The sequence below is a fragment of the Chenopodium album genome, chromosome 6 (assembly GCF_948465745.1).
Source record: "Chenopodium album chromosome 6, dcCheAlbu1.1, whole genome shotgun sequence".
NCBI classification, from domain to species: domain Eukaryota; kingdom Viridiplantae; phylum Streptophyta; class Magnoliopsida; order Caryophyllales; family Amaranthaceae; genus Chenopodium; species Chenopodium album.
In genome coordinates this window covers 1,169,242-1,190,441 of record NC_137839.1, presented here as the reverse complement: position 1 = coordinate 1,190,441, position 21,200 = coordinate 1,169,242, and the positions used below count along the sequence as shown (strand labels likewise).

Genomic DNA, 21,200 nt, shown 5'->3' with positions numbered 1-21,200 from the left:
GAAAAATTATTTGATGATGATGATGATTTTGTAATGAAGATGGGTTGTATAACAATGTCAAACAAAATACAAGAAACAAACATATCTTTCTCTCTCTTCAATTTATGTACAAGTATTATTTTTTCTCTCTATATATGTCCAATTTGTGCGCAACAAAAAAGATGGATGAAGGATGACTTGAAGTGGGGGTATTTTAGTAATTCTATAATTGATGTAATATAATTTGGGATTTGATTTTGCTTGTTTTTTGCCTTTGATATTAGGATGAAATGACAAAATTAGCCTTTTTTATATTTATTATTCTTTTTTTTTAATTTATTTTTTGGAAGGGATTTTAATTTTATGCTTTAATTTGATCATCTTTAGAGTTGGCAAAGATCATGGCATGTTGGTATTAGGAATCTTTTTTTTTTTTTTTTTTTTTTTTTTGGGCTTAATTGGCCATCTTTGAGGCCGGACCAAAAAGAAAAGGAAAAGATGTAATAAATTTTATATTAAGGTTTCTAAATATAATATAATTAATAGTTTGTGATGATGAATTATTGATTAAAGAAGTCTAGATTGCTTTGATTTGAACTTATGAGCAATTAAAATACAATTTAATCATTGTCAAGGATAGTTGAGGTTGGCTTTATTTTGGTTTATTTATTAGTTAGCCAACCTTGAATTTTTTTTTATTTTTTTATACTATTGAAGAAATGCTTAGTTCTATCTAGCTTATTGTGAGAACTATAGCTTATAATGTGGAATGAGAATCGATTTGGACGGTTAACTCTCTATCATCATGATATTAAAATATAACGAAGTACATACATTAATATTGACATTTTCATGATATTGCAATGTCTCAAAAGGGTCCAAATTCTCTCAATTAAATTCATTTACTTTTACAAGATTTTTCTCCACCCACTTTTAAGTTGAATAATGAATACATTTAACAATTTTAACAAAGAAATTTATCAAGTTCTAGTATCAAAAGTACAATATGAAAAAAAAAAAAAAAAAAAAAAAAAAAAAACATTAGGATAAAATGTGTATTGATTCATAAACAAATAAGCAATATATTGACTATATATAAATGAATTAAAATCATACTCCTAAATAATAATTGAATAACAACATTAATATAACAAACTCTTAAATCATTTTGCTCTAAAATTGTTTAACTTATATTGTCCTTTTGATTAAAAGTAAAAGAGAATAAAACAGTATAATAGATTAAATTGATACAAAAGTAAATGAAACAAATTTTAAGCTAGGTAAAGAGGATTAGGAAGAAGTTTGGAGTGTTAAAAAATTAGAACAATGCTATAATTGACACGCATGATATCTTGATCGCTTGATTATAGTGATCTAACAACCCAAACTAAATCTTAATTCTCGTTAAAAACCATGCTTCTTAATTAGTGGGAAATCAGATCAAATTGCCAAAAAAAAACTATCCAATTAACTATTGTCAAATTCTTCTAATTAATTTTAAATTTATATTCAGGACTTTGTATTTGTAAGTTATCAAAACGAAGTATATACTTCATATGTATTTAATAAGTAGCTTTTTAACTAATTTTTTATCCAAAAATCTAAATGATACTATAGGGAGAAAAGTAATTTATCAACCAACTGCTTTCATAATGTTTTTATAAATATTTTTAAAAATTAACCTTAACAATGGCTATGTGTATGGAACTTCGCCAACTACTAGGTGCGGTCCATAGCTCCATAAGTATGGGTATATATGACTATATGAGCAATAGTACACTCCATACTCCATAGTCCGTAACATATATACTACGTAAATGACTGTATTTCTAACTCAAATTTTGAGTGAAGCCAAAGAAACTCAAGTAGTTAGAGGTTTAGATTTATCTTTCTGGTTTTGGGTGATCTGTGATCATGAGATCGAGTCTTATTACCCTCTTTTTATATCTCTCTAAACCATATAAAAGTTAGTCGTGGTGTGAAATTTAGACATACTTTCATAATATGGGCCAGATTTTAGACTCATCGAACCAACCCAACCCGGTTTAAACCCGACCCAAATTATGATGACTTTATTGTGAACTTTGCTTACGTGGCAACATTCCATTGGCATCCATGATAAACTCCACGTTTAATTTTACTCTTTATTTTCCTTTTCCTAATTTCTTTGTACTTCCAAATTATCCCAAACAAAAAGAGAAAAAAAAAATCAAAAAATTGTTGCAAAGCAAAGTCAGTGATCGCCGGTACCATTATTACCGAGGAGAGAGAAAATCGGATAAACAACAATGGCGGAAAACTCCGATAATCAGCCCACCATTTCCGACAATTCTACACCTCCTCCTAAACCTTCTCAAGATGATCTTAAACTTCCTCAGGTTTTATTCTACTGCTGATTAATCATGTTTTTTTTTTTTTTTAAATTTATGATTAAGATCTGTTTTTAGGGTTTTCAATTTTAATTTCAATGTTAATTTGATTGATTTAAGTATGCAATTTTGTCAATTTGTGAACTTTTTTGGCTTTAGGTTTAATGCCTATGTTTATTGTTTTGTTGGATGTAAATTGCTTATGTTCTGCTTATTTATGTTAATTCTGTAAAATTAAGGATTTCTTGTTAGCCACTCTATAGTTTATTTTGGTGTGCTGAGAGTGTACGGGATTTGATCATGGGTGCGAACCTCGAGACTTTAACCAATTAAGCTAGTTTGCTTCCGCTCATATAAGCAAAAAGACTTTAACCAATTAAGCTAGTTTGATTCCGCTCATATAAGCAAGAAGACTTTAACCAATTATTATTTAGGATTAATTTAACTCCGCCAGTGGGTTTCCCGCTGCCAGTCCCAAGCCTGGATAAAGGAGGAGGGTTACGGTAGGCCAGTGACAGCCAGTATAAAACTTCGTCACATCCCATGACATGAGCCAAACAGATATTTTCGTGGGGGCGTTCCCTACTCAGCGACGCGCTGCACTTCCTAGACCCGGGTGTAGTGATAAGTATGCAAGGGTTGCTAGGTCGTCGCCCAGAAGCGACGCGCCACATTGCCCGAGTGTGGTGTCAAATGAGCAAGGGCGTGCCATTGGGGCGTTCCCTACTGAGCGACGCGCTGCACTTCCCAGACCCGGGTGCAGTGATAAGTATGTAAGGGTTGCTAGGTCGTCGCCCAGAAGCGACGCGCCATATTGCCCAATTGTGGTGTCAAATAATCAAGGGCTTGGAGTTGGGATCAGGAGGGAGCGTGGGAGAAAAGAATTTAGTTTGCGGATTGGTTCTTGGAATGTGGGGTCTCTTACGGGAAAATCAGCAGAATTGGTAGAAGTAATGAAAAGACGACGCGTGAACATCATGTGCCTCCAAGAGACAAGATGGACAGGAGAAGGAGCTCGAGGCTTGGTTTTGGGGTATAAGGTATGGTATGTTGGGCAAGAAACGAGCCACAGAACAAGGAATGGTGGAGCTAGGAACGGGGTTGGTGTGGTTCTCGATGAGAGGTTGGCAAAAGAGGTGATCGAGGTCTATCGGAAGAACGATAGGTTGATAAGGCTGAAGTTGCTATGTGGCAAGGAGATTGTGAATGTTATCAGTGCTTATGCTCCCCAAGTGGGTTTAGATGCAGAAGAGAAACGACAATTTTGGGAGGACCTAGACGAGGTGGTGCAGGGTGTCCACCACTCAGAGAAGTTATATATTGGAGGGGATCTAAATGGGCACGTTGGGGCGAGCCGAGATGGCTATGAGAGTGTCCATGGAGGCTTTGGGTATGGGCAGAGGGACGCCGGTGGTGAAGCTATTATGGATTTTGCCCAATCATATGATTTAATTTTGGCTAATACTTGGTTTAAGAAGAGGGATTCACACTTGATAACTTTTCGGAATGGAGCAAATGCAACTCAAATAGACTTCCTGCTCACAAGGAGCATAGATAGACAAAGTTGCATAAACTGTAAGGTTATCCCAGGGGAGAGTGTGGTCACCCAACACCGGCTATTGGTAATGACTATTCGTCTGAAAGAGAAGGCGAAGAAAAAAGTTAGACAAGAAGAACCAAGGATAAGATGGTGGACCCTAAGGGATGCAAAAGCTAAGGTTTTTACAGAAAAGGTAATTGAAGAAGCGGATTGGGATGGAGAGGTGGATCCGGACATGACTTGGTTACGAATGAAGAACTGTTTCCTAAGAGTGGCCAAAGAGGTCTTAGGGGAAGTAAGGGGAAGAACTTCGGTACAGAGAGATACTTCGTGGTGGAATGAAGAGGTGAAAGCAGTAATTAAGCAAAAAAGGGAATGCTATCAAGCCTTAGGAAAATGTAGGAGTGATGAAACCTTTGCAGCGTATAAGGAGGCTAAGAGCAAGGCAAAGGCAGCTGTTCGCCAAGCAAAAGAAAAGGCATATCAGGAGGTTTATGAAAAGCTTGATTCCAAGGAGGGAGAAAGGATCATTTATAAGATGGCAAAGAGAAGACAAGAGGCAAGGAAGGATATTGGCATGGTGAAGTGTGTCAAAGATAAGAACCAAATGGTCCTAGTGCAAGAGGAGGGCATCAAGGACAGGTGGAAGGGGTACTTCGATGAATTATTTAATGGAAGTAATGGAGTTGTGATAGGAGATACCTCTATGAGTGATGAAGAAATCAACATGGAGTATGTGCGAAGGATTAGGAGAGTAGAGGTGGAGATTGCACTGAGGAAGATGAAACCTAAGAAGGCGGTTGGCCCTGATGGGGTACCGATAGAGGTGTGGAGGTGTTTGGGTAAGATTGGTATTGATTGGTTAACAAACCTTTTCAACAAGATATGGACGGCTACAAGGATCCCACAAGATTGGAGGAAGAGCACCTTGGTCCCGGTTTATAAAAACAAAGGAGACGCTCAAGATTGTTCTAACTATCGAGGAATTAAGCTTATGAGCCATACTATGAAGTTGTGGGAAAGGGTGATTGAACAAAGGTTGAGGGCATGCACAAGCATTTCAGATAACCAATTTGGTTTTATGCCTGGGAGATCTACTATGGAGGCAATCCATTTGATAAGACAAATGATGGAGTTTTATAGGGTAAAGAAGAAAGATCTTCATATGGTCTTTATTGATTTAGAGAAGGCATATGACAAGGTGCCAAGAGAGATACTTTGGTGGGCAATGTTGAAGAAAGGTATCCCACGAAGGTATGTAGACCTAGTTAAGGATATGTATCGGGATGTGTCAACAAATGTGAGGACATGCGGAGGGTTGACAAAAGATTTCCCTATTACAATCGGATTGCATCAAGGGTCTGCATTAAGCCCTTTTCTTTTTGCAACGGTTCTAGACGAATTAACTAGACCAATTCAAGATGAGGTTCCATGGTGTATGCTGTTCGCAGATGATATCGTTTTGGTGGATGAGACTAAGGATGGGGTTAATGTCAAGTTGGAGCAATGGAGGCAAAGGTTGGAATCTAGAGGGTTTAAGCTAAGTCGGAGTAAGACTGAATATTTGGTATGTCGTTTTGGCACTCAGAGGGGGACACGCAATGAAGTGGTGAGTTTGGATGGAAAGGATTTGACCATGAGTGAATGTTTTAAGTACCTAGGGTCGATCATCCAGAAGAATGGTGACATTGATCAAGACGTGACCCACAGGATTAAGTCAGGGTGGCTTAAATGGAGAGCGGCCACGGGAGTGCTATGCGACCGCAGCATTCCCTTAAAGTTGAAGGGAAAATTCTACAGGACTGCCATAAGACCAGTGTTGCTCTATGGTACAGAATGTTGGGCTTCTAAGAAAGAGCATATTAAAAAGATGGAGGTTACGGAAATGCGCATGTTAAGGTGGATGTGTGGAAACACTTTAAGAGATAGAATCAGAAATGAGGTTATTCGCAAGAAAGTAGGTGTGGCGGGCATTGTAGATAAACTAAGGGAAAATCGTCTGCGTTGGTTTGGACATGTAAGACGGAGACCCGAGGGTGCACCGGTGCGAAGAGTGGAAGAGTGGGACCATGGAGGGATTAAACGAGGAAGAGGGAGACCAAAGATGACTTGGTTGGAAGGAGTGAGGAAGGATATGAAGTGCATGGATTTACGTGAGGATGAAGTTTTGGATCGTAAGGGATGGAGGAGAAAGATTTATGTTGATGACTACACGGAATAATCAAATTTGGTTCATGTTAGCCGACCCCACTTTTGGGATTAAGGCTTTGATTGATTGATTGATTGATTGATATTTAGGATTAATTTAAGGCTTTGTTGTAGGGTTTTTGATGTGTGTTTTTTTGCTTAATGAATGGGGAACTTAGTTTTACAAGAGATCATTGATTCATTGTGCAATGTTGAGAACAAATGTACAATATAGAATTACTCCCTAAAAAAGGTTTGTTTTGCCTCAATTTCGAAGGACTTAAATCGTTCAATTAAAAATTTTCGAAGTTTGATAATAGGAGCCTATAAATGTGGGATTGTGGGAACATATTGGCCGGAAGCGCTTTGTGTGAACGTCTATATCATGGTTATGACTTATGGAATTGTTATGAATTTTCATTGTGAGCTGATTATTGTTTGAATTGTATTATCATGATTCGGTGTTTCACTTTGTTGTCACGTTATCTCACTTTGTAGTTGACATGTTGTCTCAGGTGCCAAATTTCCCTTATTTTCCACCTCTACAACATGGTGGTGTCAATATGTTACCGATCATGTACCCCACACTACTTCCAGGTATTGCTAATGCGCAGAACTTAGAGCAGAATAATCGTGGACCAGGCATTTATGCTGTTCCGATGCTTCCATTTATGGGAACTGTCACTGGGATTCCCACTGATACTCTCATTCCTCTTACATACAGCACACCAACGTAAGTATTGATTTCGGAATGTTTCAAGCATGTTAGTGTTTGATTTACCGGCTAATATTTTTGTAACTTCTGCTACAACACTTTTTGATTTTGTTATTCATATACCCTTATTTATGATTGATTAGTTTATAAGTTGAGTGTAAGTGGAATAGTCCCCTCGACAGGAAAGGATCAGGGGAATAGGTAACCTTTCTAATGTTTTTGGCAGAATTTTCTGCGGTAAGAGATAATGGTAGCAAAGCAAACGTATTGTTTTCACCTTTGACTTTACCAGTTTGTCTAGACTAGATGTAGAATTTGGTCTCTTTGACATTTTACTTATTTGGTTCTCATACCCGGTGCTCTGTTATTCTTCAAGTAAGTGATTTTTGTTCGTTGTTTGTTGTGGACTTGTGGTCCAGAGTCTTTGGCATTTGTAGGTTGATTAGGATTTGCTAGATTAATATTACAATGTGTATTACATTTTTTTGTTTACCAAACTAAGAGTCTGATGATTAAATTATTAGACAATAATCATGTACGCACTTTTAATATGAAAAAATGGGTTGTGGGAACCGAACAGACTTATAAAAGGGGTGGAATGGTTTTGTTCTACAAGAAATGAGAGATGATGCAGCATAACCTAATAATTTTATTGCTCAATGGTAACAGGAGAGTAGCCTCTTCTGAGGCTGGAACTGCTAGTGGGGAGCAAAGCCAGGCGGGCCAGCAGCAGCCACAGCAACAGCAACCTCAGCTTGGACCTCAAAGACAAATTGTTGTACGGAGATTTCAGATCGCATTTCAGCTTGACTTGCTGCTTATATTAAAGTTGGCAGCTGTGATCTTTATATTTAACCAAGATGGATCGAGACAGAGGCTTGCTCTGCTTGTGTTCTTTGCCTTTATCGTCTACTTGTAAGTATAAATTAGTGCAATTATGGGTCTTTATCTAATGCATCTTCACTTAAGTTTAAAATAAAACTCTTAACCTCAAAGTTCTGTGCTTTTGTGTTTCTTTAAACTTTACTTTTAGTCTTTTAGAGTTTTAGATTTATGCACTGAATTAGCTTTTTGGATCATCATTCACAAAAGACTGGAAACAGTTGGCTGAACATCGGGGCGAAGCACTCGAGCTAAAAATGTCTGAATTAGCTTTTTGGATCATCATTCACAAAATGCACGTTTCCTATTTAGGATACCTCTCATTGCACTCTTTCACTTAAAAGTCTACAATTACTCAGTCTTTGTATTGGGATGCAGATACCAGACTGGAGCTTTAACTCCACTTATGCGTTGGATTTCACAAGCAATGCACAGGGCAGCCGCTCCACCCCGGCCACCAAGGCCTGCTGCCAGGGTTGATCCAATTGTTAGACAAGGGGATGATAATGTTGCTGCAGCTGCTGCTGGTAATCTATGTTTTTTTTATAGAAATCTTGCACATTGCATGCATTTTGGGTGATAATTGCTGAAGAAAAAAGTCACCCTGGATTATTATCTGTTTCATGAGTATTTGCTACATGCATTACTTAATTATCATCACCATCTTAAGGTTGTTATGAATTCTAGATGTGATGCTTTTTTGTCTGCTTGAGCACTGAATCACTGATAGCGTAAAAATTGAGTTTTCCTGATGAGCTGATTTTGCAACATACATTACTTAATTATCATCTGTCATCCATAAAATGTACAACATTTTCTTTTCTCCATGGCCTTTATCTTCCCCTCCCCCTTTCCTAATTTGGAGGGGGTTTACATCTTTACATGAGTACATGGGATTCTATGGAGCATTTGCAGTTCTCAAGGTGTATTAAGTGATGGTATCAGGAGAAATTGGATCAGATAGTATTCATACTGTAGCCTGGGATTAAAATGCACAAGAATATTGAGGTTATTGTGTTTGAATAATTTGCAAGAATACAAATTGCTTCATACTTAATACTTCCTTTTTTTTTAGACATGTCATTTGCAAAAACATGGATTCCTAGGCATTTTTTTGGAGATGAGAATAGAGAGAGAAAATAAAGGACCCATGTGATATGAAAGAGATTGAAAGAATTTATTAAATAAAAAAAGGAAAGTAATGCATTTAATTTGTAACTTTCTTATTTAGAACGTGATGCATCTAATAAAACGGAGGAAGTATTAGAGGTTAAAGATGATGAGCAAATATGTAGAATAGAAATGAAGGTGCTACAAACACTGTTTTGTAGATTGCGATTACCAGTGTCAGATGACCAAGAAGATGATTAGTAGAGTAAGTAATTTGTTTCATGGGAGAGTAGGGACTGAGGACTGGGGAAGGAGATCATATTATGTATAGTTTTGGGATTGTGGTAAACATTTCAGTTCATGAAATTAGCTGGAGAAAAAAATGGACAGTTTCACATTAGGACAGTTAGGAATATTAGAATTTAATTCTATTAATTTGAAATTTTATTTCTTTAAGGTTTATAGTAGTCAAGTAACCTTATATTAAGGTGTCATTGTATTCTTTAAGAGTAGGGATGATAATATGAGTTGAGCTGTTGTGCGTAAACCTAATTGTGAAATTCTTATTTAGACTTTGAACAGGTTTTTAACTTTGGATTTAGTGTCTTTGGCTCTTTGCCATTGAATTATTGCCCTTAGAAGTCGTTGCATTCAATTTGTCCATTGGGTCATCAAGCTCCATATCATATAGCCCAATAAGAACGAAGTATTCAATAAGAAGCTATTCTTTGACTCGTGATTGATTGCCGATGAAGGCCACTGATAAACATGGATTGTTGTGGAGGCCAATGCTGGATGTACTTTATAGGATACAGAATATATAAAGGGAATATATAGTGAGTGTGTGTAAAAAGTATTTGAAGAAATTGATTAGTGGACGCACCAAAACCAGACAAACTCTCCAATCATCCATGAGGCCTGCATATTTGCGGCAAAATCATTTATGGGTGGTTAATTTCATATGGTAGAAGTATTATCTAGGAGGTGAAATTTCATTCTAGAACAAGGTCTTATCTTATATTAACTTATTAAGAATAGTATTTGGCAAGTTAAACTCAAAGATAACTCTTCTATTTGAAGTCAGTCACCCTTAGATAAGGTAATTAATGAACAAGAATCAACACTGAGTAAGAATTTTAGTGTCAATTAATCTGCCTTATGTTGGAGTTTCGTGTGAATATTTTTACTAACAATAATATTGTACTTCCTCTACTGGTTAATTGTTCTGTTATTCTATTATGACTTTTGTGATGTTCTACTGATGTGTGCGTTGCATTAACTTCCCTGCAACAGATGCACAACCTGGTGCAGAAAATGACAATCCACCTGCAGATGGTGCAGAACGTATTACTGAAAATGAAGCTGCTCCGGAGGCCGGAGTTGAAGGAGGCAACCATTGGTGGGGTATAGTTAAAGAGATTCAGATGATAGTTTTCGGCTTCATTACCTCTCTCCTCCCTGGATTCCACAACATGGAACATCATGCTTAAAAGGCTTATGGACTAACCAAATCACTCCACCCATGCCAAGTACATTAAAATTAATTTCAACATATGCATCGTACAATAGATGGATAGTATGAGAAGAATTACGATGTCTAGGTTCAAAGTGAAGATTAGTTTTATACCTGTTAAACAATTTGCATATCAATGTCTTTTTATCTTATTGTGAGGGTAGAAGGTGTCCATGTTGTTACTGTGAGGGTAGAAGGTGTTCATGTTGTATTCGACGAGTATATCTTAGTAAATTATATTTCTTTTTCTTCACTTTTGAAGTGTTTAGTTTACCATGAGGAACATCAATGGTAAAGTGGTAACTGCATTTAAAGGTAATGGACAACATTGTAGATTCTTGGAGAAATTTCTGCTGTCATGCTTACTAAAAAGTACTGTAATTTGCTAGGGAGAGATGTAATGTACTCCCTTTGCTTTGAAAGAGACATCAAACCCTAAGCAAATAGGGTAAACATTGTTTTAAAAATATATAGGTGGCACATTGCATTTATATATCTGTTGGCTTGTAAAAAACGGAAACCCCCTATTATATTGACTGAATAACCCCTTATAGGCCAGCCTTATTGTGTAATGCTTAAAAAACAAAGATTTTCCTACAACACTACTCCCTTAATTAGATTTCTACTTTAATTAGATTTCTACTTCTCTGGCCGAAATCTCCAAAATTTCTCAAAATACGTGGATATTAACCTTCAATTTTGGAACTTTTTGACTTTTTTTCACTCTGAAATAAAAATTGTCGAAATGTTAACATGGTCCCTAATACCCTCCAAGAGTCCAATTGGGTGGGTGGAACCATCCTATTTGCCATTAAATGGCCAATTTACTGGTTTACAACTTGCATCGGATCAGATTAATTCAAGCCTACTATGAACATTTATAACAACATATAATGATCATATATGGTTCAAAACAACATTATATGACCTCGAGATGCATCTCCTTTAATCTCAAAACTTTTCAACACCGGCCCTCGAAACATCCCAAATTTCTCAAAAAGAGTGGATTTCAATTTTAAAATATTTTGAATTTTTTTTTCTCGGAAATAAAAATTGCCGAAATGTTTACCATGGTACCTAATAACCTCCAAGAGTCCAATTGGGTGGGTGGAACCAACCATTTGCCTTTAAACGGTCAATTTACCAGTTTACAACTAGCACCGATTTAATAAACTCCAGCCTACCATGAACATTTATGACAACATATAATGATCATTTATAGTTCCAAACGGCATTATATGACCCCGAGATGTATCCCCCAAAATCTCATTTCCTTTCGACCCCAGCCTCGAAACCCTCAAAATTTCTCAAAAAGCATGGATATTAGCCTATAATTTTGGAATTTTTTGACTTTTTTTCGCCCGTAAATAAAAATTGCTGAAATGTTTACCATGGTCCCTAATACCCTCCGGGAGTCCAATTGGATTGGTGGAACCATTCAATTTGCCTTTAAACGGCCAATTTACCGGTTTACAAATTGCATCGATTTCATTAACTCAAGCCTACCACGAAAATTTATGATAACATATAATGATCATATATGGTTCCAAACGGCATTATATGACCCCGAGATGAATCCCCTAAAATCTTAAGGTTTTTCTACATCGGGCCCCGAAACCTCAAAAATTTCTCAAAAAGCGTGGATATTAGCCTTCAATTTTGGAATTTTTTAACTTTTTTTCGCTCGAAAATAAAAATTTACGAAATGTTTACCAAGGTTCCTAACAGCCTCTGGTAGTCCAATTTGGTTGGTGGAACCATGTAATTTGCATTTAAACGGCCAATTTACCGGTTTACAAATTGCACTTATTTCATTAACTCAAGCCTACCACGAACATTTATGACAACATATAATGATCACTTATGGTTTAAAAGAGTATTATATGACCTCGAGATGTATCCACTAAAATCTCAAGGCTTTTCTACACTAGGCCCCGAAACCTCAAAAATTTCTCAAAAAACATGGATATTAGCCTTCAATTTTGGATTTTTTTTTACTTTTTTCGCTCGGAAATAAAAATTGCCGAAATGTTTACCATGGTTCCTAATAGCCTCTGGTAGTCCAATTTGGTTGGTCGAACCACGCAATTTGCATTTAAACGGCCAATTTACCGGTTTACAAATTGCAGTTATTTCATTAACTCAATCCTACCACGAACATTTATGAAAACATATAATGATCACTTATGGTTTAAAACAGTATTATATGACCTCGAGATGTATCCACTTAAATCTCAAGGCTTTTCTACACTAGGCCCCGAAACCTCAAAAATTTCTCAAAAAGCGTGGATATTAGCCTTCAATTTTGGATTTTTTTTTACTTTTTTCGCTCGAAAATAAAAATTGCCGAAATGTTTACCATGGTTCCTAATAGCCTATGGTAGTCCAATTTGGTTGGTGGAACCATGCAATTTGCATTTTAACGGCCAATTTACCAGTTTACAACTTGCACTTATTTCATTAACCCAAGCCTATCACGAACATTTATGACAACATATAATGGTCATTTATGGTTTCAAACTTCATTATATGACCTCGAGATATATCCAATAAAATCTCATTTCATTTCGACACCTGGCCCCGAAACTTTCAAAATTTCTCAAAAAGCGTGGATAATACCCTTCAACTTAGGATTTTTTTGACTTTTTTTGCCCGAAAATAAAAATTGCCGAAATGTAGACCATGGTCCCTAATACCCTCAGGGGTTCCAATTGGGTGGGTGGAACCATCCAATTTAACTTTAAACGACCAATTTACCGGTTTACAACTTGCACCGATTTCATTAACTCAAGCCTACAACGAACATTTATGACAACAAATAATAATCACATATGGTTCCAAACAACATTATATGACCCCGAGATTTATTCCCTAGAATTTTGAGACTTTTAGAGACCGGGCCTTTAAACCTCCAAAATTTCTCTAAAAGCGTGGATATTAGCCTTCAATTTTTAGATTTTTTGACTTTTTTCGCTCGTAAATAAAAATTGCTGAAATTTTTACTATGGTCCCTAATATCCTCCGGGAATCCAATTACGTAGGTGGAACCATCCAATTTGCATTTAAATAGCATATTTACCGGGTTACAACTAGCACCGATTTCATTAACCCAAGCTTACCAAAAACATTTATGACAACATATAATGATCATATAAACGATTCCCGAAACTTCTAAATTTTCTCAAAAAATGTGGATATTAACCTTTAATTTTGGAATTTTTTGACTTTTTTTCGCCCGTAAATAAAAATTGCCGAAATGTTTACCATTGTTCCTAATACCCTCCGGGAGTCCAATTGGACTAGTGGAACCATTCAATTTTCCTTTAAACGACCAATTTACCGGTTTACAAATTGCACCGATTTCATTCAATCAAGCCTACCACGAAAATTTATGATAACATATAATGATCATATATGGTTCCAAACGGCATTATATGACCCCGAGATGAATCCCCTGAAATCTCAAGGCTTTTCTACACCGGGCCCTGAAACCTCAAAAATTTATCAAAAACAATGGATATTAGCCTTCAATTTTGGAATTTTTTGACTTTTTTTCGCTCGAAAATAAAAATTGCCGAAATGTTTACCATGGTTCCTAATAGCCTCTACTAGTCCAATTTGGTTGGTGGAACCATGCAATGGTTCCTAATGATCATATATGGTTCCAAACTGCATTATACAACTCCGAGATGCATCTCCTAAAATAAAGGATTTTTGACGTCAGACCTTGAAAGCTCCAAAATTTCTCAAAAAGCGTGGATATAATTAATCTTAAAAAAGTTTTGAATTTTTGACTTTTTTTTTTTTTTTTTTTTTTTTTTTGCCTCTAAATAAAAATTTCCAAAATGTTTAGCATGGTCCCTAATACCCTCAGGGAATCCAATTGGGTTGGTGGAATTGAACCATCCAATTTGCCTTTAAATGGTGAATATATCGGTTTACAAATTTCACGGATTTCATTAACTCAAGCCTACTACGAATATTTATGACAACATATAATGATCATGTATGGTTCCAAACGGCATTATATGACAACGAGATGTATCCCTTTAAATATTACGCCCTCCGTTTCATAATGTTAGTCTCATATACTATTTTGGGCGTTTCAAAATGATCTACCCATATTGAATCTATTCCTTTTTTATTTTATTTTTTTTTCCAATTCGACCTTATAAGTTCTAATCCCATTAGTGAATTGATGACATGGCAGCAATTAAACATTTTGATTGATCATCAATCCCATTAATGGATTGAGGACATGGTATTTGATTGATATTCCTCACGTTAAACAAGCATTGTAATTGATACTTTCCAAAGAAAAAAAATTCAGAACATTTAATAAGATAAAACTAATTAAGCAGTTTTTGTACTAAAATGTAAGATCCCAAATATTATTCATTTTCTTATTTTTTGTGATTGATTTTATATGGGACTAACAAAGTGAAACGGGGGGAGTAACACTTTTCTACACCAGGCCCCGTAACCGCCAAAATTTCTCAAAAAACGTGGATATTAACCATCAATTTTGTAATTTTTTGATTTTTTTTCGCCCGAAAAATAAAAATTGTTGAAATGTTTACCATGGTCTAATACTCAGCTCTAATACTCTCTGGGAGTCCAATTGGGTGGTTGGAACCATCCAATTTGCCTTTAAACGACCAATTTACCGGTTTGCAATTTACACCGATTTCATTAATTCAAGCCTACCACGAACATTTATGACAACAAATAATAATCATATATGATTCCAAACGGCATTATATGATCCCGAGATGTATCACATGGAATTTCAAGACTTTTCGACATCGGGACACGAAATCTCCAAAATTTCTCAAAAAGCGTGGATATTAGCCTTCTATTTTGAAATTTTTCGACTTTTTTTACCCGGAATTAAAATTTGCCGAAATGTTTACCATGGTCCCCTATACCTTCCGGGAGTCCAATTTGGTGTGTGGAACCATTCAATTTGCTTTTATACAACCAATTTACCAGTTTACAACTTGCATCGATTTACCAGTTTACAACGACCAATTTAATTAACTAGCACCGAACCCGACTTGAAACGAAATTGTCCCAAACGCGTTTTAACCCGTCAAAACCGACTTTTTACTAACCTGACCTGAATTCAACCCGACCCATTCCTAACCTGAACCGAATTTAACTTAAACTGTTACAAAACCGACTCAAAGTCAACCCGACTTGTTATTGACCTAACCCAAATTCAACCTGACTTGTTATTGACCTGACCCGAATTTTACCATACTTATTACTTACCCAACCCAAAAATTCAACCCAGTCTGTTACTAACCCAACTCGAAATTAACACGACTTGTTGTTGACGTGACCTAAATTCAACCCAAATTGTTCCTGACCCGATTTCAAATCATCTTAAATGCAATTTAGACCACCTTTTTATTGTTGATCAAAGCTTTTTGTCTTGGGAGACCAAGTCGGTCCAGGCAGCCAAAGAAAGGAGCATCATCCTCAAATTTAAGTGTTAAATATAGTATATATTTATTGTATGGTCAAAGGAGATAATTATCTTGCTAAATTATAGACTATAGTTCCCTAGTATATTGTCATATATATTATAGTCAAAGGAAATTATTAGCTTTATAAAAATGATAATTATCTATTTATAGTTAGTTGAACCCGAATATAACATGTTTTAAAAATGACCCGACCTGATTGTAACCTGCAAATTATTGACTTGAACATAACCCGACTTGAATCCGAGAATGACCCGACTTGGAAATGACCAAACCTGATTATAACTCACAAATTATTGACTTGAATCGAACCCGACTTGAACCCGAGACCCAACTTGAAAATGATTTGACCTGATTATAATCCGCAAATTATTGACTTGAACCGAACCCGACTCAAACCTGAGAATCACCCGACCTGATTCTAACCCGCAAATTATTGACTTGAACCGAACCCGAGAATTACCCTAACCCGTTTTAACCCGTGAAAACCTGACCTATTGTTTACCCGACCCGAATGTAACCCGACCTGTTATAAATCCGACTCAAATCCGATAAGAAGTATGACCTGACGTGACCTGACTTAAGCGTGACCCAACCCAAACCCGACTTGCATAGGTTATGGAATTAATCTGAATTGACCCGACCCGAGTTGAACTGACCAACTCTTACTCGACCCAAACCCGACCCGTTTACCTGAATTGACAGCTCTACTTCTCTCTATTATGTGAGGAATAAATGATAAAAGTAGGAATCTAATTAAGGAACGGATGGAGTAACAAATAAACCTTATATTACTAAGTTACCCTATAATATAATATGAGTAAACCCTATAGCATTATTCACGGAATAATCGGGTAACCTATGGTAGTTGGCCAGACACATTGTGACTTTGTGAGTTGTGACCAGGGACAGAGGGCGCACTAACAAATTTCACCACAATTTTACAATCAGGCAACAATTCAAGAATCGCTAATCAAATAATTAAACACACTAATCTGTTTACAAAATCTAAATATCCCAAGTCCCGATTGTTCTAACACGATCATATTAGGGCCTGTTCTAATAGATTGAAATCAGCTGAATTGAACTAAGCGAATATTTTATAAGGGAAGGAAAGAGAAAATTCAAGTTTATCTCCTAGATAAACAAACAATGTTTATCTAGTGGCAATTGGGTAATTAAATTGCTTTGATATTTGTGCAAAAATAAAAATAATTAGTTTACTGCCACATTTCACGTGAGTTCTCAAAAGCAATCCCAGAATAAAAAGCTTAGCTTCAATGGAGGAGTAAAGCTCACCTACCCTCTAAGGGTTAACCATACCCTATATTCCTCCCCTTTTAATTAGAGTTTTCGTTTAATTCGGCGGCAAAGCCGTCGAAAATGATGATGTCAGTGTCGGAGAAGTCATTGACATAGCTTGAAGAAGAAGATGAAGGTGTCGAAGGAAGAAAAAGATGCTTGTAATGGAGGTGGGTGAAGGAGGAAGAAGAGATCCTTGGATGTGCGTGAAGTAACGTTGAGGAAGAAGATGAATTATAGTGCAATTTTAAAAAATGTCCTTCATTTTATATAGAAAATTACAGATATACCTCTTGATAAACATCAAATGTTTATCTAGGAGATAAATTGGGGCAAGCCCAGAAGGAAATTAGAAACTAAGGTGAACTAAAAATAAACGTATGAAAACAGGCCCTTAGATAACAATAAGGTGGCTTACCACTTGTTCATATACTTCATCACATACAAAATTAACCAAGCTTGTAAAATCATTCTGAAATAGACCAACTAAACAGCACGTAATCTTTTACTTGTATTATTTATCTTTGTATTTTTTAAAGCATACAATGTCAATTTACTCTGTAATCTAAATTTTTCTGCCCGTGTTTCAATTTATCAAAGACACAAATTAACAAAGAAGCAAACAATTCAACATTAACAAGTGAGCAACACATTAAGAAGCAGAAACCCATCACATGCACCAAAACTATAATTTGATCAAACATCAAGAAAATCTCAGTGAAAAGAAGGGCAAATAACTGAAGTACCATTCTGTCATTACTTAAACTTTTCATAAGATCTAACAAGTTCATGATCCTGCAAAAATGCCAATGTAAGTGAACCCAACAAAACTTAATGTTTCTAAGTTGAACTGCATGAAACAAAAACTCATTGCCTAATAAGCCTGCTGATGGGATTTTCATTCTTCATCTGACTCTTCATCATCGTCAGCACCAGCAGCAGCATTTAGGGCATTCAATCTCTTGATTAAGCTAGCCTTCCTCTCGTCATATGTCAGCTTCTTCAAGTTGTACCTGAAGCAAAAATATTATTCAAGTTAATAATAATACACATGTAGTGAAGTCCGCATGCCAAGGGAAAGAAATAAAAAAATAACAAAATAATTGATCACTCCAGCAACGCTCACCTCTTGTGCTCCTTTGGTGGCTGCTTGCCAGACTTCTTGGCACTAGGATCAGCGCGGATGGCAGCATGAACCTTCTTGTACAGAGCCTCTAAATTATCAGCCTCAATCCCTCTCTTGATGTATTGACTGAAATGAGACTGGTATTTCTCAGGCTCATCCTCCATGAGAGTCTATAACATTAAACATCAGAGTTAGTGCCACAGAAGAGTCAGAAGCAATAATAATAGAACACTGAATCTCAATCATTACCTTCATGTAAGTAGCAACGTGTCCACCATAGATGTACTTGCGGTGGACGTCAGCATCAAGTTGTTTGCCGTCTTTTGCAAAACCAGCAAACCTCTTGTCACTGTGTGGAATGTCCAAACCACCATCTAGTGCTCCCTGTAAAATAAATAGCATTGGTCAAACAAGGTTTATCAATGTTCTTCAAACACTATGCACTGATACTTGTCAAAATCAGAACTTGCGAAGCAGCAGCCACACTGTGAAGAGAATGTATCAATTTATTTGAGAAATTCAATTGGTCTACCGTACAAGTAAATAGCATTAAACCTAAACAAATTTGAACAAAAGACATCAACGCACCATCACTAAAATTTCACTGATTAGCAAATAAAGTTACTCACATGATCAAATGGACAAAACACCCTAGGTTAAGACTAATCAGGATTAGAGACATCAGAAAACATTTACAATACAACAATGGGTATTCCAGGCACCTTCCAACCACTCACATAAGAAGAGAATAAAAACTATACCTTAAGAGCACCAAAAACTCTATTTCCGGTAGTTGTCCTAATAAGACCAACATCAAGAAGAGCACGGAAAGGCCTCCTAGTTTCAGCAGGTTCAACAGAATAGTCCTCACCAGTTGCCTGACAAACAAACTCATCAGAGACTAGAAGGGTTATGCATATTCAGACTAATCACAAGATCAGATCCTTTATCTACCTCAACATTGCCTTCATATTCCTGGTCCATCTCAAGCATCTTCAAGACTCTTCTTGCAAGAAGAAGTCCAGTACAGTAAGCTGAAAAGCCAATTAAAAATGACATAAACATTTGCTAACAGGGGATCAGCATAAGGCATTTAAACAAATATGGATCACAAGGCACAAAACGAAATTTACCAGCAGCATAGTTAGTAAGACCAACTTCAAGCCCATAGCGGGGAAGCTCATGAGCATAGGCTGAAGCAAGAACAATATCACCAGCAATGCTTGCAGATATAATTTGTGCAGTTACATCTTTGTTAGTCTGCATTACATGTTAAGGCAGAACTACAAAAATGGATATCATGATATAGCTGATATATGTAATCATTTCAAATTAAGTTCTCGGGTAAAAATTAGAAAAATGTATGATTGCTGAAACATACAGCAGATCATGTATATAAAAAGACATAAAGTTGTAAAGAGCATTAGTTTTTCAAAGCAAGTGAAAGATGAAATCAAATTAACTAACAAATGTGAAAACTGATAATTCAGTGTAGTAGAGTTAATCTAATATATTAGATTAGCGAAGGATACAAATCGCACAACAAAACGGTACTTAGGAGTGTTGTACTTGTTCTTGTCCTGGTTGATCAATCGATTCCTGGCACGGTAATCGGTCTTTCCCTCTATTAATACATAAATGGAGAAAAATTAAGGTTAAGAAAAAACAATCAATAAGACTGCTAAACGGTTCCAACAACTAAATGCAAAACTAAAACTCATAGATGACTGACCTCTTCTTCTCTTGAACTTTACTTGGTAACGCTTGAAGTAAGCCCTTGTTTTTTGAGCCTTCACAAAGGCCTGCAACACATGGAAACTATATCATCAGCAAAGCTGAACCATAAATCATATAACTATCTACCAATCAACTTTCATACTACATTCTATACAACCCACAAAATCTAAACTACCATAACAGTGATTTAACAGTAAATGCTCATTGTTCAGGCTTAATACATTGCTAAACCATATAAATGGCACCACTTTCATGATTTGCATTTCACCCAATACTCTCGATTATCAATAATACCCAATTAAAGATTAACACATCTATGATGAAAGCTCAGCACAATTACAATTAAAATTAACCCTTTTCTCAATTACAAAACTTCATATCAGCCAATACATCCCCGACATAAATAAATTAACTTACAAATTAAAAACGCAATTAAACCCTAAATAACCTAAAACACAATACATTTCCACAGTAAATCAAATAACTTCAAAAAAGATTCAATTTTTCTAGGGAAAACAACCCATCTGAGACCAATCAATCCATTTCAACAATTAATCAAAAACCAAAAAAAGGGGAAGAAATGAAACCCAAAGCAAATCAATCATTTCAATGAAAATCAAATCAAAGTTCATCAAATACACAAAAAAGTTCAAACCATAACGAACAGAACAACGAAGAGAGATGAAGATCGACAGTAACAGAGAGGAGAGAGAAAGAGAGTGAAGCTCACCATTGTTGCGACAGCAGCTGAGGAGAGAGAAAGGAGGAGAGAGAAGCGCGAAAGAGCAGCAGAGTGTAGACTGCGAGTTTATGAAGAATGAGGACGATAAAAACCCTAGGGTTTCATGAAGATCGTTAGATCAACGGCCTAGATTTGTTCTAGGGTTTTAAGGGCTTTTATTACTTCCTTCCACTTTTAGGTTCGGATTTTGTACCTAAATAAACTCTTGGTTTGGTTACTAGGCTTAGCTTAGGTACTAGCTTATTTTTACTTAGTTCGGAGAATATTATAGGAGCATGTTTAGTTCACTTTATTTGCACTTATTTTAGCAAAAATAGCACCCGACTTGACCACAAAATCGAGTAATACTTGATCCTGGAGACTACAATTTTTGCTAGCAACCTATTAACGTTAACGCCTGATGGAGAATGATCTCACGAATACTTAAGATGGCAATGTGCTAGGCTAGCTAATATAAAAGGCACTAGGTACGACCCAACATAAAAAAAACACGGCATCGCACCGCATGA

General features: G+C 36.2%; 2 protein-coding genes across 2 annotated transcripts; one reads left to right on the top strand and one right to left on the bottom strand.

Annotated features, from left to right (window-relative positions):
- Positions 1-2,162: 2,162 nt before the first annotated feature.
- Positions 2,163-10,642, top strand: LOC145635513 (uncharacterized). Its single transcript, XM_081686810.1, has 5 exons — positions 2,163-2,357; positions 6,591-6,808; positions 7,460-7,705; positions 8,051-8,199; positions 10,076-10,642. Exons 1-5 carry the CDS (start codon positions 2,268-2,270, stop codon positions 10,270-10,272), a joined length of 900 nt encoding a protein of 299 aa, XP_081542936.1. The 5' UTR covers positions 2,163-2,267; the 3' UTR covers positions 10,273-10,642.
- A 7,121-nt stretch (positions 10,643-17,763) lies between these two features.
- On the bottom strand, positions 17,764-20,822 carry LOC145635512 (large ribosomal subunit protein uL18-like). Its single transcript, XM_081686809.1, has 9 exons — positions 20,680-20,822; positions 19,945-20,014; positions 19,745-19,836; positions 19,346-19,472; positions 19,167-19,246; positions 18,974-19,090; positions 18,462-18,596; positions 18,213-18,382; positions 17,764-18,099 (listed from the first exon to the last, which is right to left on the bottom strand). The coding sequence occupies exons 1-9, from the start codon at positions 20,680-20,682 to the stop codon at positions 17,985-17,987; spliced, it is 909 nt and encodes a 302-aa protein (XP_081542935.1). The 5' UTR covers positions 20,683-20,822; the 3' UTR covers positions 17,764-17,984.
- Positions 20,823-21,200: the final 378 nt, after the last annotated feature.